This window comes from Alternaria postmessia (genome assembly GCF_024291825.1).
Source record: "Alternaria postmessia strain BMP 2775 chromosome Unknown scaffold_27, whole genome shotgun sequence".
Classification (NCBI taxonomy): domain Eukaryota; kingdom Fungi; phylum Ascomycota; class Dothideomycetes; order Pleosporales; family Pleosporaceae; genus Alternaria; species Alternaria postmessia.
The window spans coordinates 193,865-220,512 of NW_026260100.1; the positions used below are offsets into that span (position 1 = coordinate 193,865).

At 51.2% G+C, this 26,648-nt stretch overlaps 9 protein-coding genes across 9 annotated transcripts; 5 read left to right on the top strand and 4 right to left on the bottom strand.

Moving 5' to 3' along the window:
- Nucleotides 1-2,491: 2,491 nt before the first annotated feature.
- J4E82_005269 (uncharacterized protein) lies at nt 2,492-3,558 on the top strand (the record flags this gene model as incomplete). Its single annotated transcript, XM_051731536.1, has 3 exons — nt 2,492-2,779; nt 2,830-2,967; nt 3,019-3,558. 3 exons carry the CDS (start codon nt 2,492-2,494, stop codon nt 3,556-3,558), a joined length of 966 nt encoding a protein of 321 aa, XP_051588726.1.
- Nucleotides 3,559-4,014: 456 nt separating this feature from the next.
- DPH1 (Diphthamide biosynthesis protein 1) lies at nt 4,015-5,500 on the top strand (the record flags this gene model as incomplete). The annotated part of the gene is made up of 2 exons (XM_051731537.1): nt 4,015-4,195; nt 4,275-5,500. 2 exons carry the CDS (start codon nt 4,015-4,017, stop codon nt 5,498-5,500), a joined length of 1,407 nt encoding a protein of 468 aa, XP_051588727.1.
- A 516-nt stretch (nt 5,501-6,016) lies between these two features.
- Nucleotides 6,017-7,378, top strand: J4E82_005271 (uncharacterized protein; the record flags this gene model as incomplete). Its single annotated transcript, XM_051731538.1, has 1 exon — nt 6,017-7,378. The coding sequence occupies one exon, from the start codon at nt 6,017-6,019 to the stop codon at nt 7,376-7,378; it is 1,362 nt and encodes a 453-aa protein (XP_051588728.1).
- Nucleotides 7,379-8,163: 785 nt separating this feature from the next.
- J4E82_005272 (uncharacterized protein) lies at nt 8,164-9,838 on the bottom strand (the record flags this gene model as incomplete). The annotated part of the gene is made up of 2 exons (XM_051731539.1): nt 8,164-9,278; nt 9,334-9,838. The coding sequence occupies 2 exons, from the start codon at nt 9,836-9,838 to the stop codon at nt 8,164-8,166; spliced, it is 1,620 nt and encodes a 539-aa protein (XP_051588729.1).
- A 317-nt stretch (nt 9,839-10,155) lies between these two features.
- Nucleotides 10,156-11,490, top strand: J4E82_005273 (uncharacterized protein; the record flags this gene model as incomplete). Its single annotated transcript, XM_051731540.1, has 2 exons — nt 10,156-10,229; nt 10,275-11,490. The coding sequence occupies 2 exons, from the start codon at nt 10,156-10,158 to the stop codon at nt 11,488-11,490; spliced, it is 1,290 nt and encodes a 429-aa protein (XP_051588730.1).
- Nucleotides 11,491-12,810: 1,320 nt separating this feature from the next.
- Nucleotides 12,811-14,600, bottom strand: J4E82_005274 (uncharacterized protein; the record flags this gene model as incomplete). The annotated part of the gene is made up of 4 exons (XM_051731541.1): nt 12,811-13,139; nt 13,314-14,300; nt 14,350-14,468; nt 14,527-14,600. 4 exons carry the CDS (start codon nt 14,598-14,600, stop codon nt 12,811-12,813), a joined length of 1,509 nt encoding a protein of 502 aa, XP_051588731.1.
- A 491-nt stretch (nt 14,601-15,091) lies between these two features.
- J4E82_005275 (uncharacterized protein) lies at nt 15,092-15,778 on the bottom strand (the record flags this gene model as incomplete). Its single annotated transcript, XM_051731542.1, has 1 exon — nt 15,092-15,778. One exon carries the CDS (start codon nt 15,776-15,778, stop codon nt 15,092-15,094), a length of 687 nt encoding a protein of 228 aa, XP_051588732.1.
- Nucleotides 15,779-16,009: 231 nt separating this feature from the next.
- J4E82_005276 (uncharacterized protein) lies at nt 16,010-17,343 on the bottom strand (the record flags this gene model as incomplete). Its single annotated transcript, XM_051731543.1, has 2 exons — nt 16,010-16,918; nt 17,011-17,343. The coding sequence occupies 2 exons, from the start codon at nt 17,341-17,343 to the stop codon at nt 16,010-16,012; spliced, it is 1,242 nt and encodes a 413-aa protein (XP_051588733.1).
- A 575-nt stretch (nt 17,344-17,918) lies between these two features.
- Nucleotides 17,919-21,782, top strand: J4E82_005277 (uncharacterized protein; the record flags this gene model as incomplete). Its single annotated transcript, XM_051731544.1, has 4 exons — nt 17,919-18,242; nt 18,290-18,664; nt 18,715-21,718; nt 21,772-21,782. 4 exons carry the CDS (start codon nt 17,919-17,921, stop codon nt 21,780-21,782), a joined length of 3,714 nt encoding a protein of 1,237 aa, XP_051588734.1.
- Between the last annotated feature and the right edge of the window lie 4,866 nt (nt 21,783-26,648).

Genomic DNA, 26,648 nt, shown 5'->3' on the forward strand with positions numbered 1-26,648 from the left:
AGACCTCCATTTCTGTCCGAACTATTGTACTTGAGAAGGAACAAGCGATGAAACAATGTATCAAAGATATCGGTCTTGAATTTCTTGAGCATGTGGTTAGACCTTGAGTATATGTGGTTCGACTACTAGCCTAATATGTGAACATAAGGCTGATGCTCCCATTTTCAGTTCAGCTTGTTTTCAGCCTCGCACCTAATCGATCAAGGACTAATCCATCTTAGGGATGTAAGCTGTGGCTGTGCACAACACTACGTGCGAAAGAGTCATACCAGTAGACATGACTAGGTCAAATCTTTGTTATAAATGCCGTCAAGATGTTTTTGAATATACTGCTTAGTCTTTTTGTAGCAGGACTTTTGTGACCGCAACCGTTTACAAAAACTTTGGGTGATCGAACCCCCGAAACGAAAAACGTTACAATATCGCAAACCAGCAAGATGGATATATCAATTCGCGTAGAACCTGATGCATCCAGTAGGCTCAAAAGCAACCATAAAATTGGTTTCTTGGATCTGCCGGGCGGTACGTTCATCATCGTGAATCTCTATGCAGTATCCCAACTCTCTAATACTGACCCCTAGAACTCCGCGATATCATCTACCTGTTCGTAGCAGCTTGTTCAAAAGACGGTCCATGCTCGAATCCGAATACGAGAGTCAAACTAAAGCACATCAAAGACTACCACAATAACGTAGAGTGGCACCGTCTCCAACGTCAGGACCTAGGCCTTGCACAAACTTGTCGCCAAGTACGCTCAGAGTACCTCCCTATATATGCAGCACACACGAATCTGTACTTATGCATGCGCAACTTTGCTCTTGCTGTCGAAGACCTCAATATAACCAAACGCGGCATTGTCATGCCAGTCGGCGACGTAGTGATCGGAGTGCAAAACTGGGATGGTGAGGATGCATGGCGAACGAATCGATCATGCGTTGACATAGCGCCGCTTCTTACTCTCCAACTTCGTCAACCCGAGCTTCTATTCAGGTTTGATGACGCTGAGTGTATGCGCGAGAGGCTGAGGCGCAACGAGCAATTGGATACCAGCACCTACTTCGCAACCCTCTTCTCTCTACACACGAACCCGCTTTGGCGCTCCTTCTTTACCATGGCTGTGAGGGAGGTGTTCGTGTATCCTGATCTGGATTGGATTTGCGCGAGACATGTCAAGGTGCATATCGAGATCGAGAAAGAGTTCGGTGAGATTTGGATGCGAAGTCATACGGCCAGACGGAATAGGAGGCGGGGGAAGATGGATGGGTGGCTGGCAGCGGTTGGGTTGGAGGGCTTGATGGGGTGGAATGGGTTGAGGGTTTATTGGGCGAGAGGGTGGTTCGAGGAGTTGTTTGGGAATTAAAGGCTGGCATTAACCCAGGATGCAAAGATATTCGCAGCGTGTCTTCGCGGGCGTCAACGGTGTATCGCAAATCGTTGGGCAATTTGGCATGCTTGCTCATATTTGAGAAGTATTTCTTTGCTTCCACAACAGGCCTTCTGGTCGGCGAGGTCGCTTCGACTTGCAGATCAACCACGGAGAATAATGTAGATAAGCGGGTCCTATATGCGGTCGATCCGCGGCGGTGTGAAGAATTTCGAGAACTCGTGTTTGAGATTGTTTACTGGAAGACAAGCGACGCGTCTTGTAGAGAGGCCACCCGCGGCTGTGGTAGACGTCATTGATGGAAGTTGCGCCAGTGGCTGTTACCCGACAGCGCCTTCCACTTGTCGCACAAAGTCCTTCTAGAAACCTTCTGGACACCGACCGGTACCTTTCGGATCATCTTAGTAATTCATACCGTATTGCAGTGACTCCGTGGTATTCCCGATGTTACGTGTTGCGAAGAAGAAGTCGCCGACCATCCTCGAGGACACCGAACACATCTGGACAGGGACAACTTCCATCCGTCATTACGACGCAGCAATCATAAGACATGTCAAGTCGTGACACGTCTCATCGACTCGGCCAAACGTCGTCCTCAAAGCCATCAGCCTTGCCATGCGGTCGTGCAAGCCATAACCCGCGTAATGTTCCCTTGTCTTATCCTTTGGGTCCATTCTCGTCGCCGAAGACCCGCGCACCTGCCACGCGCGAGCCACGTTTAAGGGCCACGCTAGGCAACTTAGGGGAATGTGCATATCTGCTGCCGGCGCGCCACCAGTCCGTCCTCCACGATATTACCATCGTCAGAATAGCCACATCTCGGCTAATTCCACATTTGCATCTCGAGGTCGCCGACTAGGAGGATGTTTACACGGCGATTGGCACGTGTGCCGCTTTGGGCCGTTAGCGAGGAAGATCTAGGACTGATTAGTATCTAGGGGTTCATAATGAGGTGTCTACAAACGGCTTGCTGGCCTGTATTGGCTGTGGCTTTCTTTGATTTGGCTACTTTCGTTCTGCTGCACCATCCGTTAGGGAGACCCCTTGATGGAAGTCAAGCCTTGAAAGTAAAGACTATCGACGATACGACAATACCTTACCAAGAGAATGTTCACGCCTATCGAGACCACCATCGGCGCATTGCTGCTGCATCAAGCAACTAGCAACCTCCTTTATCAGAATGGAGATGTTCTGGGTGCCAGCGGCTATCTACGCAAATTCTTCTCAGCGCCCACGAAAGAACTGCTCGCCTTCTTTACTGGCATGGCCGCCAGCTACGTGCCATTGAAGGCATTAGCACCACAGTTGATCACTGAGTACCCTGCTTTACAGATCAGTTCTCAAGTTGTCGTTGCAACAGTAGCAACTGGTGCCCTCATAGGATGGGGAACTAAGGTGAGAGATTCTCAATAGAGGAATCTTACAGGACTGACTCGAACGGCCAGATGTCGAATGGATGCACTTCCGGACACATGTTGTGTGGTCTTTCCAGACTGAGTGGCCGCTCAGCCGTCGCCGTCGCTACGTTCTTTCCCACGGCAGTTATAACCCATCATTTCGCTCACCCAAGTTTATCGACGTCGGTATGCCCTAGCAGTACACCATGCTATGCACCCGTATATCCGTCTACAGAGACGACTGTGTCACTTCTTGTGTTGGCAGCGCTGAGCATAATCGCTACTCGAACGATACCCGGAATTGTGGCTCAAGTCACAGTTTCGCCCACCACCACCACCACCACCAAGGACACCAAAGAAGAGTCTGCTGCGCGTGTTACCACGCAAGCCTTGTCAGGTTTACTCTTTGCTCTTGGTCTCCATATTTCGCAAATGGCACACCCAGACAAAGTTGCAGCCTTCCTCTCTTTCCCAAACTTGCAACACTGGGATCCATCCCTTGCTCTGGTCATAGTCTTCGGCGTGTTACCCAATCTGATCGAGAATCAGGTGAAAGGTCTTCACGGCTCACCATCGTTCGCTGACAAGTTCTCGCTGCCTACGAAGACTTTGCAAGATGTGGATAAAAGATTCGTGATGGGAGCTGTGGCTTTTGGTATTGGTTGGGGCTTGACAGGAACGTGTCCCGGCCCGGCGGTGCTTCGAGCTTTCTCTCAGCCAGTTTGGGGTGCCCTGTGGATTGGCGGATTCTGGCTTGGAGGGAAACTGAACATATGAAATGGTTGGTGCTTGTACGTGCAGTACGTGGCTGTCTGTGTTACGTGATACCCAACATAGATCTCTGTTTCATTCATGGCTGTGGACCTAAAATGGTAATGCTGAAGCATATAATGTTAATGTAATGATTGTAAAGACATACTTATAAGTTGGAGGGAAGCTATGCGCTTTCGCTAGAATGCCACTTGGTGGTGCGTGGCCCCCTTGATTGTGAGCACGCGTCTCGAGTCGAGAGGAGACGTTGTCATGTTGTTGGTAGGCATGCTGTTCTTCTCGATATTTGAAGGCCCAGCGGCGTATATATCGTCTTGTTCTAATGAGTGAGTACTAGCTAGCGGGCTAGAGTTGAAGAAGTGACACTTGTGGACCCTGGAAGTTCAGCCCTGCCAAAAATGTTCGCCCCGCCACATCATCCCACCCGATCCCCGCGACGCGCTCAACCACGAACCACACACAATGGAGGACGATAGAGCTGCAACCAACCTGGGTCCCGATGCGGACCAGGGTATGCCAGAAGAGGTCGCGCCCGTGCAGAAACAGCCGAAAAGGCGCTTCGTAGGGAGAAAGGCGGGAGAGAAAGCGGGCGAGCAGCAAGCAGACCCCAATGCCAATATTGAAGATTCGAGCGCGATACAAGGTGTGAGGAGCCCACAGAAGAGCTTTCTAATGCACCGAGGACCTAACATGTACCCAAGTTGCCCAGCCTCGGCGTACAGCTCGTGTCCTGAATGCGATCCCCGACGAGATTCTGCACGACCAAGAAATCAACGACGCCATCGCGCTCCTACCGCCCAACTACAACTTCGAGATCCACAAATGTATACACCGCATACGGACATCAGGAGCCAAGTCGATAGCTTTGCAGTTTCCCGAGGGACTGCTGCTATTCGCAACCACCATATCCGACATTCTGACGCGATTCTGCCCTGGTACTTCGACGTTGATAATGGGTGATGTCACCTACGGGGCGTGTTGCATAGACGACTACACAGCGCGAGCGCTCGGCTGCGACCTTTTGATACATTACGCGCACAGTTGTCTGATACCGGTAGCAGTGACCAAGATCGCGACGTTGTACATCTTCGTCTCCATCAGTATCGACACACAGCACTTGATCAATACCATCACAGAAAACTTCGCTGCCGGAAAGACTATCGCTTTGGTTGGTACTATTCAGTTCAACGCTACAATACACGGCATCGTGCCGATACTGCGCAAGGAAGGCTATAATCCATTTGTGCCGCAGATTGCACCTTTGTCCAAGGGTGAAATTCTCGGCTGCACGTCACCGTCAATGGCCATCAAGCCAGGTCAGCTCAATGCGAGAGGCAAAGAGGAGGAGGTGCCCGACATGATACTATATCTTGGCGATGGACGTTTTCATCTTGAGAGCGCCATGATCGCCAATCCACATATACCTGCATACCGCTACGATCCATACTCGAGGCGACTTACACACGAGACTTATGAACATGATTCTCTCTACGACTTGAGGCGCACTGCCATCCTCACAGCCCGGAAAGCACGCACTTGGGGTGTTATTCTTGGCTCGCTAGGCCGACAGGGAAACCCACACACCCTGACGCTCATTGAGAACGAGTTGGCGCGACAAGGTATCAAGTGTGTCAACTTGCTCATGTCGGAGATCTTCCCTGGAAAGTTGGCAATGATGTCAGATGTAGAGGCTTGGGTACAAATCGCATGTCCCAGGTTGAGCATCGATTGGGGCTACGCCTTCCCAAGGCCGCTGTTGAGCCCTTACGAGGCACTCGTTACGCTCGGCGTGAGAGACGCGCCATGGCTAGAGGAAGACGACACAGTGAGGAGAGCTGAAGCGAAGGAGAGAAAGAATCTCTATCCCATGGACTTTTACGCCAAAGAGGGCCTAGGGCGGACTACTATAGACCATGTGAAGGCCGCGGAGGTACCAGTTGGAGCGTGAATATTGATGGATCCTACATGACGACGGCTTTCGCTTCCGCTCAAATGGATATCATTTATGTTTTTGCATGGCGCCTACAGATTTTGCGATTCTTTGGGACTTTTTACATCTTTCCCTCCGGCTTTCCAGGTTGTCTTCGTGGCAAATCGGTGCAGGGAGACAGTGGCCCCAATCAAAAGTCTCGAGGCCCTGAGCCAATGCTCTCACTGGACTAGAATGCTTTTCGCTTGTTCCGGGCTTTCATCGCAACACCATCAAAGAAACATCTTTCTGTAGTGATACCCACAAACACGGACGTATACAAATTCACTTCTAAGCACTCGCCTTGTTTCGGCAGCTCACTGCATTACAGTCAACATTTGCTCTGATATTCGTCCACTCCCCACTCCCCACTGACCCAACTCTAATTTGTCTTGTGATTTTGGAAGGAGACATCTTAACATCTTCTGGTCCGCAATACTGTCATTTTCAACAGCTCTTTCTCCCATCTCCGAGACCGAGATTGCCGAGCCCGACATGAGTCTAATGGCACCTGCCGCTACTCCTGAGAAGCGGAAGCGATCAGTGACTTCCGCAATCGCTCCCCAGCGCTCTTCGAAGATGGCGCGACTAGATTCCCTTACATCTACCGCTGATGAGTCTCCGGATTCTGCCATTCACTACGGCGTCTACATGCACGATCTTCTCAAAAAGTCAGGCAGCGCAGTGTCACGACTCATTACTGTGTCTGAGGACTTCACCAGTGCCTATGAAGCCATGCGTAAGCATGCTGCTGGGGAAATTGAGGCAAACGTACACTGGGGCGCGACAACAGAGCTAAACACTAATAACCTTTACGAGATACTGGACAGTAGAAACCGTGTTCTTCTGCGCTACGAGTTGGACGCAGTCTGCTCTGTCCGTCAAGACGTCAACGGTGATCGTATCTGGCAGCGTGCCAGCGCATCGCCTGCTCTGCCTGTACATTATGGTATGTACATCGACCTGCACTGCGATGCCAGGGATAAAGAAGAGCATCTCTTCATTGGTGGCTTCAAGAGCCTTGGTGAAGCCAATCATGCGATGAAGCAATCAGCGGCCATGTACCTCCACGGCCATGGCGAAACCAAGTTGTACGAGAAGAGCATCGAGGTAATGAATGAGAAGGGACAACTCCAGCGACGCTTCACAATCGAGAAGGGTAAGCTGAGTAAGAATGGAAGCTTCCTTAGGGTACAAGGTTGGCCCTTAGAGCAAGGTAGTACCGATTCGAAGGTTCCAGTCCTCCGTCTACCTATACCCGAGACATCGAAGTTGTCCGAACCGCCAACTGCTCAAACGGCTGTTCCGCAAATCGTAACCGAAGTTGTAGTGCAAGGTAGGCCACAGACTGTACAGAATGTTCCTGCTCCTGTCATTTCCGAACCACAAGCTGTCCAGAGCATACGCCGTCAATCTCAGCGATACCAAACCCCCATCCCGCCTGCCGATGAAACAAGACAGAAGCAGCCCAAGACCAGACCTCAAGCAAAGCTTAAGGCTCCAGCCAAGTCCGAGACCGCAGCAAAACGTAAATCGCAACCAAAAACCCAAGTTCAGACTGCGCACGACCCCAATCCCTATTGTTCGTGTCGCCTTCCTGACGACGGCAGTCTCATGATTTGCTGCGACAACGAACAATGCCCAATCGGCTGGTATCATGATCGTTGCATTAACATCCGCAAGGCGATCCCAGAAGAAGAAGAGTGGTATTGCGAAATGTGTGCGCGGGAGCGGGAGAATGAGAAAGCTCGGGGTATGAATACGCTGGCTGGGACACCCGTAAAGACATCTGGAAAGAAAGCAGGATGTGGTGATGCAAAGGCGAAGGGAAAGGCGAAGAAGGGGAAATCAAGTTAAACCGAGAGACTGGGAGACCGTGTCGTACGTTGGTCACCTTGGTTGTTCTGAGTTCGTTAGAATTATATGCTTGGTAGCGTCTCACGGAGTGGTCTTACTGTCTGTCTAGAATAAGTTACCAAGACCTTGCATCTCACTGAATAGTCGCTGTTTCTATCCATGACATGCTATACTCACTTCCTTCATCTACCGTCGCTACTTTCGGCCTCTCGTACTGCGCCGGGGTCTTGATAACGCGATGAAGAAGGATATGACCAAGGTAAGAGCTAACAATGAAGAAAATGATGATGCCGATTGTACCGTTATCCATCTTGCCCTGACAGACCGACCAAGATATCGACTCAGGTGGTTTGGAATAGTAAACTATCGCACTTCGCATCCGCATGTATGGCTTGGCCTAGAGATAGAAGTGGTATCGCAGTATGGAGACGATGTGAACGATAGGAAAGAGCATTGAGTTCGAGGATGAGGGGTGGATGAGCACTACAAGGGATGTTGCTGTCAGCAAACGCCCTTCGCGGGGGGACGTAAGACATATCGAGTGGGCGCCCACGTATCGCATATCAAGGCACACAGCACCTGAAACAGACCTTCTGCATATCGCGACTAGCTGTTTTGTTTAGAGAATCCAAGATTTGTAGGTAAGTCGACTGAACACATTCACCACTCGCGTATGACCGACATAGGATGAATCGCGTGATGGGTATCATATTTGCTATGCCAGACTCCGAAATAATGCTGAGTAGATGCAACTAATTCGAGTCAACGCTATCCAAATCTTGCGTTCAGTCAATCTCAGGCATCAACTCGTCGTCTTCGATGAGATCGGGATCAACCTTGCTTCCCAAATCAGTGTCTTCTAAGAACGAACGGCCTCGCAGTGCTTCGGGCAAGTACTCCTGCTTCACCTTGCCGTCTAGATAGTCCGGGTTGTATTTGTATCCATCACCGTAGCCCATATCCTTCATCAACTTTGTCGGCGCATTGCGTATGTGATGCGGTATGGCCAAGGCGGCGACTCCTGGCTCCTTCAACGCATCCATGGCACTGTGCAACCCTCGGTATACGCGCGTCGATTTGGGTGAGAGAGAAAGGGCAGTGACGGCGTGGGCGAGGTTGATGCGACACTCGGGCATGCCAATCTTCTCGCAGGCGGAATATGTGGCTGTCACGAGGGATAGCATGGTGTTATCTGCCAATCCCACGTCTTCGGATGCGACGACGATGAGGCGGCGGGCTATGTATCGTGGGTCCTCGCCAGATTCTAGCATACGTGCTAGGTAGTATAACGCGGCGTCTGGATCGGAGCCTCGTATGGACTTATGCAGTGCGGATATGGTATCGTAATGTTGGTCGCCGGCGCGGTCGTATACCAGGGTTTTGGTGAGGCTCTGTTGTATCTTCTCTTTGGTCATGTCAGGTTGCTTCGCTAGGTTCATAGCTAGTTCGAGAAGATTGAGGGCTGTTCTGGCGTCACCGTCCGAGAAGCGGGCGAAGTAATCCAACATTGACTTGTCAAGGATGGGAGATGTGTAGTTTTCGGAGGCCATTGCGCGTTCTAGTATTCGCACCAGGTGGTCTTCTTTGAGGTCGTCGAGCGTAAAGGTGCGACATCTTGAGAGCAGTGCGGAGATGACTTTGAAGGATGGGTTCTCGGTTGTTGCTGCTATGAGGGTTATTGTGCCAGACTCTACAGGCCCAAGGAAGGCGTCTTGCTGTGTCTTTGAGAAGCGATGCAGCTCGTCGCAGAAGACGATGGTCCTTCGACCCGTCAGCTGCAGCTCCCTGAAGGCTTCTGTGAAGATCTTGCGCACTTCCTCGAGCTTTGTGCTTGTACTGTTGATCTCGACGAAGCGCGAGCCTGATTTGTTGGCGATTAGGCGTGCAATTGTAGTCTTGCCTTGTCAAATAGTCAGCTCTCGAGTCGAGCGTGCAAGATGTAGAGGAAGCATTACCCGTTCCCGGTCGTCCCCAGAGCACCATTGATGGCAGTCTGCCCTCATCGACCATGCCTCGAAGAACGCCGCCAGGGCCGACGAGCTCTTGGCCATATACATCGTCCAACGATATGGGCCTCATACGCTCAGCCAGCGGCATGGCATCGGCAACTGCCTTGAGCTTCCGCGCCCGCTTTGGGGCTGATGGCGAATGCGGCTCGCCATTTGTCTGTGCATCTGCTGCCTCGTCAAAAGGACGTTTGGACGAGGCAGGCGGTGTCTTGGATCGCTCTACCAGCTGCGTGGCTGCTGGCGGTGGCGGAGGCGATGAGGTTGGGTGTCCATTCTTCTGCGTCGCGCCCGGGGGTTTGCGTGCGCCTGGGGTGAAGAAGCTGTAGGCCTTTCCCAAACTCGGCGTGCCCTGTGGTTCTGCTTCAAGAAGAAAGTCTTGGCAGCCGCTGTCGATGTGTTCGTTGATTCGGGCGTCCTTGACGGCTTTGGCACAGATGGGGCAGTCGACCATATTCGAAGATGAGTGGCTCGACGCACGCGACGCGAATTATTCTGGGGTAACGCGACGAGCGAGACCGGCGCTATCTCGGAAATGCCCCCGCTTGATGACGGCAGACGACGGACTGGAGCACGCAATACTTACTTTGTACAAGCACCCTCTCTCGTACCTGGCGCTACCATTTGTGACTCTTCGCGGATCTCCCATGTGCCAACGATACTGCCATGCGAAGTATCGTGACTCGAGCTACAACATCCATCCGAACCGCCACCAAGAGACCATCTCCAACTCTAAAGTGCCCCACCAGCTGCTCCCTCCCGCAACGAGCCATGTCTGCGACAATAAGAAGAGAAGACCCCTTCAAGCCCGCGAAGCGAGTCGCTGGGCAGAAGCAGGATGTCTGGTAGGTTGTTAAGCTCCTGCGTGCGACAACAGCTAACAGCGACAGGTCCATTGTCAATGAAGCTGCGGCGGCCTCGCCTGTGCAGCCCATCGTCAACATGGGCCAGGGCTTCTTTGGCTACAACCCTCCCAAATTCGTCCTCGATGCCGCTAAGGCTGCCCTCGACCAAGTAGACTGCAACCAGTACTCGCCCACCAAAGGCCGCCCGCGGTTAAAGAAGGCCATTGCCAATGCCTACTCTCCTTTCTTCGGTCGCGAGTTAGATCCCGACAAGGAAGTCACAATCACAACCGGTGCAAACGAAGGCATGCTTAGTGCCTTCATGGGCTTTCTGGAAGAAGGAGACGAGGTCATCGTCTTCGAGCCCTTCTTCGACCAGTACATTAGCAATATTGAAATGCCAGGTGGAAAGGTTGTCTACGTGCCCCTGCATCCCCCCAAAGACGGTGCGACCAAGACAACGTCTGCAGCTGAATGGAGTCTTGACATGAAAGAACTGGAAGCTGCCATCACACCCAAGACCCGCATGATTGTCATCAACTCTCCCCACAACCCTATTGGCAAGGTCTTTTCCAAGGAAGAACTGCAAGCTATTGGCGATGTGTGCGTAAAACACAACATCATCATCCTCTCAGACGAAGTCTACGATCGCTTATACTATGTTCCTTTTACCCGCGTCGCTACGCTTTCACCGGAGATCGCCAAGCTCACATTGACTGTCGGCTCAGGAGGCAAGAACTTCTATGCTACTGGTTGGAGAGTTGGCTGGCTGATCGGTCCTGAGCACCTGATCAAGTATGTCAGTGCAGCGCATACACGAATCTGCTACAGCAGTGTCTCGCCGCTTCAAGAAGCAACGGCCATTGGTTTCGAGCAAGCCGATGCACACAACTTTTGGGAAGAGTCAAAGAAGGAGATGAAAGCAAAGATCGACAAGTTTACCGCCGTCTTTGACGAGCTCAAGCTACCCTACTCAGAGCCAGAGGGCGGTTACTTCGTGTTGGTGAACATGTCCAAGGTCAAACTACCAAGTGATTACGAGTTCCCCCCTCATGTAGCGGAAAGGCCGAGGGACTTCCAGCTCAGTTGGTTCTTGATCAAAGAAGTTGGCGTGGCAGCTATCCCCCCGACTGAGTTCTTTACTCCAGGTAATGCGCACATTGTCGAAGACTGGTTACGGTTTGCCGTGTGTAAGAACGATGACGTCCTTGAAAGCGCCATGGAAAGGCTAAGGAGTCTCAAGAAGTATATTCAGGAATAAATGCTAGATCGTATGTCAGCTACAAATAAAGATGCTGAAATTCTGACGATACATGTTGGACTCGACCCCATTATCAGCCACCGCACATGCGCGTTACAAACAACAGAATGCAGCCGGATATGAACGTTGTAGGGAACCCTCGGAGACTATCACGCTAGGATCAATCATTTTAGCAGCATACTCACATTCATCACGATCCTTTCACGTCATATACTTCAAGTGTAAGGGTGACATGCTTCCGACTCACACTTTTGCATTCAAGTCCTTCACCTTCACCTCATATACTGCCGCCATTAGAAGGCACTTATTCCGCACATATATGACACGCGTTGCTGGTTACAAATTTGACTCACCACCGACAAACTTACCACAATAACTCTTTGAACCGTCCACCTTCAATCAAATCCGTTGAGCAAACACCAACAACAATACACAACAAGATGCTCACATTTGTGCTTTGGATTGTCATTCTTGCTCTAGCTTTGCCGCAAAGCAATGCCGCTACAGTGACCCAAAGCGCCTCAACGCCGACACAGCTCAAGAAGACACCCGGTTTCTGGCACGGTTTCCTCAATCTTCCTTCTCTTAGGCCCAAACCATCAACTATAGACCTTCCGCATCTGTCTAGCATTCTGATTCCTGGTCTAACGCCCATGCCCATGCCTACAAGGACTTCGTCAGGCAGGGTCGTTTGGATCACAACAACGCCAGGCGGTGGGGTGACAACAGTCACTTCAGTCATAACGAGTGTAGTGATGGCCTCACTGCCGCCCACCACTGTCACTACATGGGTACAACCAAGCAACGCTGCGAAGCGTGAAGAACAGCTTCCAGGGGAGGTGAACGAGGACTCGTCCTTCACCCTTGCTATTACAAATCTACCTGAGGCAGTCCTGAAGCGAGAAGACAACACGGAAGACAAAAAGGACGACACATCACTCTCGCCCAACACCAAGGAAGCCACCACCCTCCTCCGCCACAGAGACAACCTCTCAACCCCCAGACTTACCAGACGCACAACAAAGGTGTAACTTGTATACAAATTGGGACTGCAACATGACGAATCATGTACACATGGCGGTTAGATGGCCAGGGCTGAATGATCTCAAGGGCTCGATTATGGAAACTGAAGATGAAATTCTGAGTTAGGACTGCCGGATTTACTTTCTCGACGACGAGTAAGATGAGGATAGGCATTACATCCAATAAGTTTCTCCTCCTTGGGTTTTGGCTGCACATGCTTTCGGAGTAAATTTGTCAATCAAGAGAAGGCACTGAGGTATTGTAATATCATAGCTTCATTACTCTAGTTATAATTCGTTACTCGTCATCGTCGTAAGCTTCTCGGTCTTGGAATACCAAGAATTCGCCCGCTTCATCTCCCACGATCTTCTGCCACACCTCTTTGACGTTCTCAAGCACTGCGTCGTCGAATGCGAGATCCATGGAAGTGGGCGGGAATCGAACGACATGATCGTTGTCAGACGGTAGAGCCTCCGATCCAGATGAAGCCCGTTGCTGGTACTCAACAGACCACAGTATCGTAGGCGATGGTGTTATGTCCTGGGCAGAGAGCAACGACTCTATAGCTTTTCGAAGCAGGGCAAACCCGTCTTGATTGTGCATCGATGTCGAAGCATATAGCACACCTAAGGAATAGTCAGCAACATGAAGCAATAAGAACATGCGTTGAAAGTGTAGACGATGTGCCGTTGTATCAGGTTGTCAGAGTTATTGTCTTCAATGGTATTCAGACAATGTAGATAAGTATTCGTAATGTTTGTTCATCATAACAGCAAGAGTAAGGAGAAGAGCAAACTTACATTGACCAGAGGGACATTCGCCAGTATCGCTCGAATGCACGAAAACATGAACTGGCGGAAGCTCTTCAGCTTGAGAGTCTAATGTCAAGGAGCCGGACGGGAAGACAACGACAGCAGCGGCAGGTGCTGGTGCTTCCTCTGCGATGGGCGGGAACAGATGTGACAAAGACGACGACACAATGGTCATCGACCTGCAGTAGGTATCTTGAGACGCGGTTGACGAGTTTCCTCCTACGATCCACTTCGCAGTAACAACTTCGCCGTCTTTCAGGCGAAGCTTTGTACCGTTTTCGGTTGTCTCCGCGATGCCCTCAGTGATTGGGGCTATGCCTTTTCCAAGGACATAGACACCGCCACCTACAGCACCAGCTCGGCACGACACCTGACTGATTTCGGACAAGCCGCCCCATTTCGGGATGACGGCTCCAAAACCAGCCCCAAACACACCGATCGAACGTAGGTGCCTCGCAATTCTCGGTAGAGCGTATTCAGTAGTGGTCCGATCAGGCCCGGACGGTGAGAGTGTGAGTGCCAGCAGTGGTCCTTGCAGACTTGCTGGAACCTTGAACTGCTCTGTCAAGAAGTCCGAGAAAGGCCGCTGACGGTGCTCTTCCCACACCTCGATCTGTTCCTCATATTCGCTGATGAAGCGCAGAAACTTCATCAAAGCGCGCTTGGCCTTGAAGTCAAGGTCGTGATCCTGGAAAACATCTTCTCGACCATTTGGCACCTTCAGCAGCCTCGCATGCGACAACGAGCTTTCGCTCTGTGCACCTGTAGAGTATACCCACCATGTACCGACAGCAAGAAACTCAAGCTGACGATAAACCCTTGACGAGACAAGGCAGCCGAGGATAGATGAGCGCGCGTAGATGACCTGGGGGCTTAGAGACAGGCTGTATGCCCTTGAGAAGGACAGTGCGGGAGCGGCGTCAGCAACCTCGGGCTTGGTAATTGTAACATCGGAGAAGACCGTATCTACTGTGTCTTGGACGCGTTAGCGAGAGCCAAATCTCTCCAAGTCATCGTTGCTTACCATCTTTCATCCGCTGTGCCCACTCTTCAGCTTCTTGTAAGCTAAAGGCAGCCTCTGCACCGCCGTAGAAGTCATTCTCGTCGACATGGAGGATCTTCTTGTCCGAGCGCGACAAAGCTCTTTAAGCGCTGCGTCAGTCAGATCGCGGCCACTCTCGCCGGCAAGCAAGGCACATACAAAGCGAGAAGAGACTGATGCAGGCCGGTGCCTACAATGAGCACGTCCCACTCGGTGTTGTCGAGAGTTTCCATGTTGGAGCTGTAGGAAAGGATTCAAATGTCGGGAGAAGATGGTAGCGCCATTTTAGCGTGGGTGACTAAGCGGGGCTGGTGACAAAATCTGTCGACCGCTGCCGAGGAGCTTTCCTTCACCATCGCGCACGCTTAGGACATCCCGGCATTATGTATGGCATGTCCGAACAGCATCTTGATCTTCACTGATCTGGACCTGTGCGCGTGAGAAGAACACCTCGTCCGGTATCTACTGCTTTGGATTTCACCTGAATTAGCGGCTCGAATGTGGCGATACATTACTTTGAGACACTCGGAAGCTTTTGACTTCATCACACGTAGCACTCCTGCACGTTAATCGTTGTTTTATTCCATTGTGATAACTCGTCTCCTCCTAACGAGAGTCATTTGCCAGCGATGTCGATCCTACCGTCGTGCCTAAACCGCATATTGACTCGCTGCGACACGCTTAAATTAGAGGGACATTGTGACGTGATGGCGATCTACTGTCGTCAGGTCTCATGCAACCCAGGAATACAATGGAGAAAGCTGAGCACATCCTCCCAGTCGCGGTCCGGCCCTGGGTGAATCTCGACGACATTTACCCCATCCTGCTTCATGGCAGCCACGATATTGTCAATAGAATTTTCGTGATCATCAAACCTCTTGTCAAGGACATCCCCCGCCCTACCACGACTCAAAAACCGCTGTCGAGCCACTGCCCGGTCAACGCACAGCAAGAGTGTCCAGGTACTACTATCAGGCTGCCATATGTCCTTCACGCTGTCCTTGAACGTCTCCCAGCGATCTACTCCCCTCGGAAATCCATCGATAAGAATTCGTAGGTTTAGTGGTACCACCCCATCGGGAAATATACGCTCCTTGACATACTTGGGTGTCACGTTTGACGGTGCCAATGTTCCTGCTTTGACGTTCGTGACGAAGTCCTCCAGCTCAGCAACCGACAGCTTGCTTTTGATACGTGCGGCATGGCCCGTTGTGTCTGAGGAGATCAGATCACGAAGTTCATCGCCGATGGAGAAGTGGTCCAGACTGAATTTATTGATGAGAGTGGTGCATAGCGTCGACTTACCGGCGCAGGGTGGGCCGAGCACGTAGATGATAAGGGGTGGGGATGACTTGCTGGACTTGGATGCTGTGCTATGCATCGGAAGATTGGCAGTTTTGTCGCTGTTCATATTTTTGGAGTGTATAGTTAAGACTATTGAGAAAGGAATTTTCTGTGGCTCATATATCAAGTAAGTACCAGAGATGATTCACAGGTTCTTTGACTTCACGCCAACGGTCTTTGACAACGCAAGCCCTCGATCCGTATGGTGTTCAAATTTCTACGCAGTTCTACCACATATCTAGTTCCCTCGTCACAATGTGAAATGTCCTAACATGATTGTCGTCAGTGAAAGTCAGCGTTAACCTCTCGCTTCACCATCGTCCTCATATGCTCGAATATCTTCTTCTCTGTCCCATACTTTATGTCCAGCGACCCATGTTTGAAGTACTTCGCCTTGCTCACTCAATACAGTCAAGTCTGCCCTCCTGCCCTCCTTCAGTATACCTCTGCCGCCTTCGCCATCAACACCCATGAAAGCAGCCACATTTTCTGTCACTGTGCCTACAGCCTCTGCGATTCCACAACCAGACCAGTTCATCAAGTTCCTCATACTCTGCTGGAGTGGAATACATCCGCCGATCAACGTATCGGTTCCTGCGATTGTTGCTCGTGTTCCGCTCTTGACTTGCTCAAAAGGGATCTGCGAGTGACCAGGGTATGTCCCGTCCTTGAGGGATGCAAGCTCGATACTATCAGTGATCAGAATTGACCGCTTCGGGTTGGAGCGATGAAGCAGAGACACGGTATTTGGATGAAGATGTTCCCCGTCCGCGATGATTGTGTACCATGGAGGTGAAATATTTCCTGCTTCTGGTAGCGATATCAATCCAGCCAGCCCAGGGGCTCTCGATGCCCAAGCTGGCATCGCATTCAGGGTATGCGTCAAGCCACTTGCTCCAGCCTTGAGCCCAGTCAATCCTTCTTCGTATGTGGCGGAGGAATGGCCCATCGCTACCTTGATACCCTGCGACGTCAGTGTCTTGATAAGTGCCGCTGAGTCAGGGAGCTCCGGTGCGACGGTCACGAGCTTGACAGTGGATTGCAGATTGGAGGATCCATAGACGGTAGAAGGGGATGTTGAACAAGAACTGAAAAGGGAGCTGTTATGGGCGCCTTTCTTGGTAGGATGTAGATATGGGCCTTCAGTGTGAGCTCCAAGAAGAGATGCTGAAGAGGCAATCTGGCGAGGCTTCAGAGAGGGAAGGATCTGGAGGACTGTCAGCAGGCTGCACATTGTGTGCACTTGACAATGTTTGAAGCACATGGCGAAGACGCTTCAGCGCGTCATATTTGTCTTACCTTGTGGAATTCATCACTCTTTACGGTAGGTATGGTTGCCCAGAATCCCGTGACACCCTGAGTCGCGTAATACCTCGCGATTTCATCTACCTTATTTGCATACATCTTCTCGTCTTCATGATGCGTGAAGTGAAAACCATTCGCTCCATTAGTATGTAATTCCAGAAAGCCGGGGGCTATGATGCTGTCTTCCAAATCGATGGCCTCGCCTCCGATGTAGCCTTCTCTTTTCAGGATGAGCCCGGTCTCATCGGAGATTACGAGATGGTCCTCGACAAGCTCGCCGTTGAGGATGTAGCGACAGTTCGTGAACAAGGTGAACCAGCCCGACATATTGCAGACCTGGCCAATAATGTGCTGGAAACTGGTAGCGGGTAACTCCCGTTACCAAGCGTGAATAGGGAGATCATGAGTCGTCCCAAGCTGGAGGGGATGATCGCCCCCGCTACGCGCTGATTGGTCGACGACGCATCGGCATGCACTTTGACGTCATCAGCCGATCACAGCGGGAAGTCGCGATGTGACGGCCAGGATGTTTATCAGAATTTCAGCCACAGTGGAGATTTTGACAGCTTCTTGTCAGCTTCTGGTCGTGGCACAGGCAAAGGCTGAGTACGCGTCGTGCGCAAGTGGTAACGCGGCTGCCCCAGTTCCAGTATCGGTCCTGCTTGCCCTACGTCATTGACTGCAATCGGCAGCCTCGCAGCCCCGCGCGCGGCATCTCTTTCATGGTTTCTGCTTTGCTTGTTCCTTGCTTTCGCTTCTCTTAAGCGGGGAGATCTTCGCTAGGCTCAACCTCTTTCAAGACATTCGTTCATCCTTCCGCAACAGTCGCAATTGCTGGGTGAGTCTCGTCGCACGTCCACACCCTCGACCTGGGCGGTCATACAGAAGGAGACATATACAGAATGGCGGAACAACAGCAGCAACATGCTCCGGGGGGACATTACTCAGGGCACAACCCGATCCCTACCGTCAGGCAGTTCGTGGAGAACTTGGATAAGGACAAGGCGGCCCGGGACAAGAAATTGGACGAACAGGCCAAGCAGCAGACGCAGCAACAGTCGCAACCACACAAGCAGCCTGAAAGACAAGTAAAAGGTACAGAGAAGACAGTCACAGACCCTACGACTGGCAGGGAGGTCGTCATTGCCGATGTCAACAAGGACATGATAGATGAGGTCGAGAATCCGCATTTGGTCGTACCCAATGCAAACCTGGACAAGCAAACAGTATGGCACCCTTCCCGTCTCTATCACCCTTCATTAACACCTGGTAGCCAATAAAAACCGATCCCTCTCAGTCGCTCGAAGACTACAAGCACAACCAGGATGTCACAGCACCACCAGATCCAGTCGCCGAAGGCACCACGACCGACGTACCTATCCACGGTGAGAAGACAAACGTCCTCTTCCATCCGACGCCCTCGGTTAGCTACGAGCCCATGTTTGCCGCCCTCGAAACGCGAGCGAACTACCTTTGCGCGGGAATACTCATCGGGACGGTTGTCGTTGGTAAAATGTTCGGTGGTGCCCTCAAGGGCCTTATACCGCTTGGTATGTGCCTGGCATCTGGCGCATATCTTTGGATGAAGGAGGTTGTGCGCAGCGGAAGAGAGGTCGAGTGGGACAGCGAACAAGTCCGCGGCCAGATGGTACGTGTCTACTAAAGATGCCCTGCCAGAACTAACTAACCATCGTGCAGGCCTCTTTGAACTTGTTGCCAGAGTCCGTCGAGTGGATGAACACTTTGCTAGCCATCGTCTGGGGCCTCATCAACCCCGACATGTTCTCGGGTGTTGCTGACATGCTTGAGGACGTTATGCAAGCTTCCGTACCTGGTGTCATTGAAAACGTCCGCGTGGCCGAAATTAACCAGGGAAGCAACCCGTTGCGCATCCTTAGCTTACGAGCGCTTCCGGATTCACACATGGGCGATATGAAAAAATCCATCCACGAAGAGAACAAGAAGACAAAGGATCCTCAAGAAGCAGCAGCAGATGAGGAGGGTGGTGATTACTACAACCTGGAAGTTTCTTTCGCCTACCACGCCAGCCCCAGCGGAAAGCGAGTATCCGAGAGAGCAAGGAATATGCACATGCAGCTGGTATTCTACCTAGGAATTAAGGGTCTCTTCGGTGTCCCGCTGCCCATCTTTGTCGAACTGCAAGGCCTTGTTGGTACAGTCCGCCTGCGTCTGAACATGACCCCCGAACCTCCATTCTTGAAGACCTTGACTTTTACCTTGATGGGCGCGCCACAGGTGACTGCTGGATGCACGCCCATGGTGGAAAAGGGTGTGAACATTCTCAATCTTCCCCTCATCAGCAACTTTGTCAACTACGCCATCAAGGCAGCGGCCAGCATGTATGTCGCGCCGAAGTCCATGTCTATTGACATGCGAGCCATCCTTCAAGGCGACTCCGTCCAAAAAGATACCGAAGCCTTGGGCGTACTCTGGATCCGTATTCACCGTGCTGTCGGTCTGAGCAAGCAAGATCGACGTGGATCAAAGCACGGTGGTAGCGACCCTTACATAACGATCGCATTCTCGAAATACGGCAAGCCCATGTACTGCACCCGAGTTATTACTGACGACCTGAATCCAATCTGGGAAGAGACAGCAGCTGTTCTCGTTGGTCCAGAACTGATCAAGGCCAACGAGAACTTGAGTGTAGAACTCTGGGACTCCGATCGACACACCGCCGATGACATCGTCGGAAAGGTCGAAATTTCCATGCAAAAGATGATCCAGCATCCAGGCAAAATGTACCCACAGACTTCGAAGCTGGCCGGTATGGAGGCTGACAGTGAGATGCCTGGCGAACTTCACTGGGAAGTTGGTTATTTCACCAAGCCAAAGTTCAGGAAGGAGATGCGAACAGATGGCAAGAACAAATCTCTTCCAGATGAGTTAAAGGACAAGCCCGAACTACAAGACGAGAAGGGTGTCATAAACTCTGAAGAGGATGACGCTGTCATGCACACTCCACCGGATCCTCTCTGGCCTAGCGGTATCTGCAGTGTGGTATGTCATCAAATTGTGAATTTGGAGCTGGAAAACGTAAAGGGTAGTACCAACCCCAAGGGACGCGAATACGAGCCTGCAAAGCCTTACGGGGAGGGTAAAGAAGAGACTGGTGGAGACCTCCCAAACAGTTACTGCACGATTTTGTTCAACGACGAGCTAGTCTACCGAACTCGGGCAAAAGCTGTCTCATCTCAGCCAATCTTCAACGCGGGTACCGAACGATTCGTTCGTGACTGGCGGTCGGCTATCATCACGGTTACAGTGCGCGATCAGAGGAACAGGGAACATGACCCTATTCTGGGCGTGGTGCCACTGAAGCTATCTGACATTCTCGAAACATCCTCTCAAGTCACACGCTGGTATCCTCTCGATGGCGGTATCGGTTTTGGTCGCATACGAATCTCTCTATTGTTCCGCAGCATCGAGACTCGTCTACCACCTCAAATGCTTGGCTGGGACGTTGGTACCTTTGAGTTCCGGTCTCAGCGCATCCTGGCTTTGGGTTACAACCACCACCCCAAGATCAAATTGCGGACTGGCGGCAGCACCGGCAAGCTGAGTCGCACCGCTTCTCACAAGCTCCAAGAAGGTGATGGCTACTATTGGGACCTAGAGGAGAGCAATGGAAAGCACAACGTCCGACTACCAGTAAAGCACCGCTACAGGTCACCAATTGTTTTCGAATTCCATATCAACAACCATCGCAAGGCGGACGCGTACGCAGTCATCTGGCTGCAGCACTTCATAGATAACGAAGATGCGGACATCAACATCCCAATCTGGAAAACTGCTGCTCCTGCTCGACTCACGCAGAACTACATTACTGAGGAAAACTGCCATAAGGAACCGGGTCTCGACGATCTTCAGGAAGTTGGTCGCCTACAGTTCCGGGCGCGATTCAAGGCCGGAACTGACGAGTCACATGCTGCCTTTATCACCGACAATGACACCCGCGAGACATTCGAAACATGGGAGTCGTGTGTTACCGAAGGTGTGCGAAACCACAAAGTCGAGAAGGAGATCCCAGATCGCGTTCAAGAGTTGCATGAGCAGTCATTGACTACAGGTCGCGATATCTTGAAGAACGCGAGCGAAGAAGAAAAGCGCAAGTGGCTCGCAAAGGACGGGCAAGACTGGTCCGGTGCTTTCGGAGATAACCCTAAAGCCTACATGAACACCAAGCGTCAGAAGAGACGCGAACCAGGCGTCGAAGAACCCTTACACGACCGTTATCATCCATCCGATAACGAGGACAATGATGACTCTGATGATGACTATGGCGAAGACTCTTCTTCATCTGATATTGGTGTTGAAGATGCGGATACGGTTGGCAGTGCGAAAAACATGAGTGGCGGCACAGGTGGAGGTGACCAGAGCAAAACTAATGGCCAGTTGAAGTCACAGAAGACCGATTTATCGCCCACTGAGGATCATCAACCTCGCCAATCGATGTCTACAGTTCGTACAAGCACCACAGCCGAGACAGATGACACTTCATCCAGTAAGGATGTTAACAAGCAAAACAAGCGAGCCGAAGAGAGGAGACATCGTGGGCTGATGCAGTGGAAGCCCGCACGGAATGCAAAGTTTGCGAAGGACGAGGCCAAAATTGGGCTGGCTAAGCTGAAGAAGAAGGTCACTGGAGGATTGGATGGACGGCAACCTGGCGTTGAGACTGGTGAGTTACATATATTCATCCTATACAAGAGAGGCATGCTAACATTTCTCTAGAAACTGGATAAGTACGTGCGTGAGCATGGCATCAGTTCAAAGGATTTGTGAGTTGCTATGAAAGTGGTCATCGCGATGTCACAAAAAGAAAGGGTGTAATCTTGAGGGAGTCTGGAGATCTTTGCAGTACATTATGCTGCTGACTGTGAGCTTAATGATGTCACGAAGTGGATGAAGTAACCGTAGCAATCATAATAGCTAATAGAACCTTGATCCTAAGCTTGTTCATCGGTAATACCGCACCAAGTAATGGCGGTCACAGTCATGATACGTTGAGCTTGGCTGCGGCAGGACTGTCGTCACGACTAGCACACCGATATTTGGCGATCATATCAGCGGAGTGAGCACGACCCCAACATAAGCGGGCGGGAGTCCAGAAATCACAGCTACTGTAGTCATGAAACAGTGATGAAATGTATCCGAAGTACCTGCACGCAGTGCGAAGGTCGCCGGACTTACACGTCTGCCTTGCCCAGTGTCATTGCTGGCCTGAGAAGAACCACAGCACTATGCTATTATAGTATACCAGCTCGTTGGTTGACAATCGAACCATTGAATTTGGCCCTCATTCCAGGATAGCGGTCGGTCGAGTCGTTGTTCAAGGCAGGATCGACCCATTTTGCTTCAACCCCATTTACGCGCCGGCGCTTGCATGAGGCACGGTAAGCCACATAATTGCTTGACAATTGCTTACAGAACTAGACATAATTCGGGGAACTCTAGCGTTGATCAGAATGGGTCCAGGTCCAGTTTCTCGGCTGCGCCGCATGGCGGGCGCTTAGAGCTGAAGGATGACGGACGGGACGTTTTATTCTTTACGCCTTGCTCACCTGCCCAATTTGCGTGCCTTGGATGTTGGGTGTTTACAAGTGAGACATGCGAATAGACTTCATATCGTAATCTGACTAGATCATGGTGAGTTGTGCCGGTCGTTTCGCGGCATCCTTCTGTGGGACGGCCTCCGCATATGGCGGTCTTAGGCACTGCAAGTCATGGTAAGGCTGCATGGAGACTACCGATGATTAAACGCTTGGAGTTTTCTATCGTTGCATCTGTGCGGTCCACGGGGTGCCTAAACCCTCAAGGCTCAGATTACTAGGTCACTAGCTGGGTCGCTCTCAGTCACATCAAGCTAAAGACCATAGCATAAGAAATATTGTGGACTTGCTGTTGAGTGTTGTGTATCAATCCAGATTGACGAGACGAGATTGAAGATCGTGTTGGCCGCGTCAAATATGCGTTTATTCGGTTAACCTGCATATGCATGCCCGGTTGTTGGGGAGCAAGTGACCGTTTTTCTTGCACCTGCATGCATACGCCTGCGGTCACATGTTTCCAGCACACACCTCATACTTCGGAAGAGATTGCCTCATTAGCTGGGGCAGGTTAGTCTACAGCTACCGATGCTGGAATATTCCACCCAGTGGCTCTTTGTCCGGTAGCGCCAGCCATGGTAACACCATACCCATGACATGGTACATGATGACCTAGTTCCCTTCAATTGTTGGCCTCGATAATATACCTGAGAAATGTCTACACAGCTGCGAAGCTTCTTGGCTCAGAGTATCGACGGCACAGTCGCACGCCATTTCCAGCCGTGTGTGACGTGAAGATGTATTCTCCTATTCGCCGCTTTCCGGAAAAATAGGTTGAAAGATGATCAAGGTGCCTTTTGGTGTGTGCGTAAGGCTCAGCGTGGTCGCAGAAGAGGTCGTTGCGGTAGAAAAACGTGCCTGAACCCTGCCAAAGCCCGGGCATTCAACAAATGTTGGGTCCGGTAGTATGTGTTGCTTTTCTCTGTGCTTATCTCCGAATCTGCGATAGTGTGATTGTTGCGTCGCAAAGAAGACCAGCAGCATATGTACTGGCAAGGCTTGAGTCTAACGATTGTACTATTCTGATAATTGACATGCGCAGTACATCAGCCACTGCCTCTACTATCTTTCTTGAAACGTTGAAATGTGATGTGAACATCGATCTCCCTATCTCAGTAGTGTTAGACTTAGTACTGTAGATCCTGTTAGTACGACGTCACTGCCCGGATGCTTGGACAATGATCACACTACACTTGACCGGTTACGAGCATTCGACAAACCAGGTAGCCGTTGGAAACCTACTGCGCTAATGACTCAATGAGAGTGGCATTTGCTGATGCGGGGACTAGGAATTCATGGGGTCCTTCATGAGCTAGAAGACCCACTGTGCGTTACCAATAATCCGGCATGCCACGTTTCTGCGCGCTTAATGTCGTCTGCTTGAGATCGGCGTAGATCTTGGTTTTTTCTTTTGCCGCCTGCTTAGCTACCGTTTTTTTCGTTCAATGGTCAATGACAGGCTCCTCAAAGACCCTCAACCAGAGCAAATGAGAGATCATTTGCCCAATGTGACTAGATTCTGGGCGTGAAACAAGGCTAGCTCATACTTTTGGCGTCTTTGTCATGGTCTTGCGCTACGGAGTGTGGCAAGCCCTTCCGGATTCAGGATAATTCACCCATGATTCGTTGAAGCATCACCTATCCAACATGAAGACGACGAATCATGCGCTGGCCCCTCATGGAGGCCCACTTTCCCTGCAGCAATGTGAACGTGCTGGCATGGAATTGGTACGTTCCATCGTGAGCAGCTGTTGGCAATCGACCAAAAAGTTGACCGCTTCGTAAATGTCACTTCTCTATGCTGATAGCGTAGTTGACAGATCATTTCAAACATGGTGGCGGGTCTCAAGAGCGCAGAAGGGGAGATATGGGCTCACCATGGTGTATGCGCGGGACTGAGACATTCCTTTATGCCTGTTACACGGGCCGGCAACAGCATACGGTCTTCCAAGCATGGTCAGCACTGAGGACTGTGGTGACTGTCCGGCTTCACCGGCTTCTCGACTTACTCGTTTCGAGATTTTAGCCAGAGTGATTGGGCGCCGCTTCCGTCGCAGTGGTGTAGTCCAAACAAAGGGAGCGGATTTTCTTCGGTTGCTGCCCCACCTGGTCATGCTGCGATTATCGTCGATCAATTACGGCTGATGAGGGACCGGCTAAGGCGCTGATTAACGTGGGTTCTGGTGTTGGGGGTCCACCTCTCGCCGCTCTTGACAATTCTCGTGCCATCTGCCGTTTCTAGAAGTGGGCACCCGCATATACTTTCAGCCATGTGAGATCAGGCTCGGTCCGTTGTGTTGGAGGCGTGGACAACTGAAGCGAGAGAAAGAAGTAGTCGCAATGTGTCTAAGTCGTTTTGGACTGCTGCCGCTTTGACGTCAGATCCTTCCACCACAAGCGACGCCTTCCCCACTCAAATGGGAGCAAGACGTAGAATTGGATATGAGTCGTGAACATGGGGTGCTAAGCAAATTGTCGATAGTTTGAAGCGAATCTCCTGCATCATGGTGAGTCCATCCAGCGGTTGGGTGAATGCCGTCTCCAGCATGCAGAGTGGGCAAGAGAAACATGCGCAACCAACTTCTATTCCATTAAAAATTTGCCTCAAATCAAGTATCGCAGTACATTCAAGAAATCGCAGCTTGAACCAAGGGATACCGAAGTAAATCCCGACTATCACCCAACAAAAAGCTTCAATGTGCCCTCCAAAAGTGACCAAAAGTGACAGAGACGCATCCTCCAAGTGTACGGATACTAGTGCTCAAGATGCTTCCCTTTCATCGCTGGCGGGGTGCACACTGATGAGATAGTTAGCGCAGTGCCAAACTGTGAAACTGACGGACTCACCATGCAATGGGCGCACAATCGACCCTTTTGGTCGACGAAAGTGTAGTTCTGTGGATGACCTTCTTGCTGCCAGTTATCGCACGGATATCTGTTGTAGCCACCACCTGTTGCGCCGGTAGGCCTGCCGCCAGTAGAAGATTGTTGGGGTTGGTTTTGGGAAGGCATTGTAGTGACTGAACAGAGAATGTAGAGACGATTGTAAACTGTTGTTGAACTCGTTTGACTGTATGATGCAGGTATGGGGAGACTGTGGCTGCTCTGTGGTTATATACTTCGCATCGAAGATACTGTGCACTTTATAGTTGCACAAGATATCTTTCACCATCGAACCTTTCTATGCGGTTTCCGCGCCTCAATCAAAGATCACTAGACAGAGCAACATTAGCTGGGTAGATTTCGCCCCTACCGAGAGCGGTCACATTGCATTGATGTTCGGGCCCGGGAGGTGGCCGTCAGGCAGTCTTGTGAGAACAGCGAATACGCCACACGGCACCATGAACGCCTCATTAGAACGGAGCGTCAGAAGGAAACCACCTCAACTGTGCCTCCGCCACGCTAGTATAGAAATCCCGGAGCCGCTCTGACAACATTCATTTTCCCGCAATACCTATCGTGCGATGCCTATTCCGCTCTGCACTTCGACTCGGCACAGCCGAGCCGGCCCTTTTGGCAAGCGCCCCACACATCGATTACATATTGCAACAACATCGGACAGCCTGAGGCATCGAATATCGGGTCCACATCAGTAGGTCTACAAGAAAAAGGTTACGTATTTCGCTCCGAGCGTTTTCGCATGTCTTACAACAGACCCACACATATAGCCTCCCCTGGAAGCAACAGTGCTACCTGTCGAGTGCTTGCCGTCCAACAAGGCGCTAATGGTAAGTGGATTAGCTCCTGAGGATTCCTCAACGTCTGTATAGGCCGCTGATCAATATTGCTACATCATAGGGTGCTCAACCGATGCCAGGCATCAACTCGAACCTCCCATAGCCGGCGCGTCGTTGCGCCTACACCCTGCTAATGATTCTGCAGCGGGTCAACGGCTGATCGTGAACAACACAGTATACGGCCCGATATTCAGGATGAGACATGCAAGCTGGCTCACCGGAAAGAGCTGAGGACTGGTGCCGCATTATCGAACATGAGGCCGGT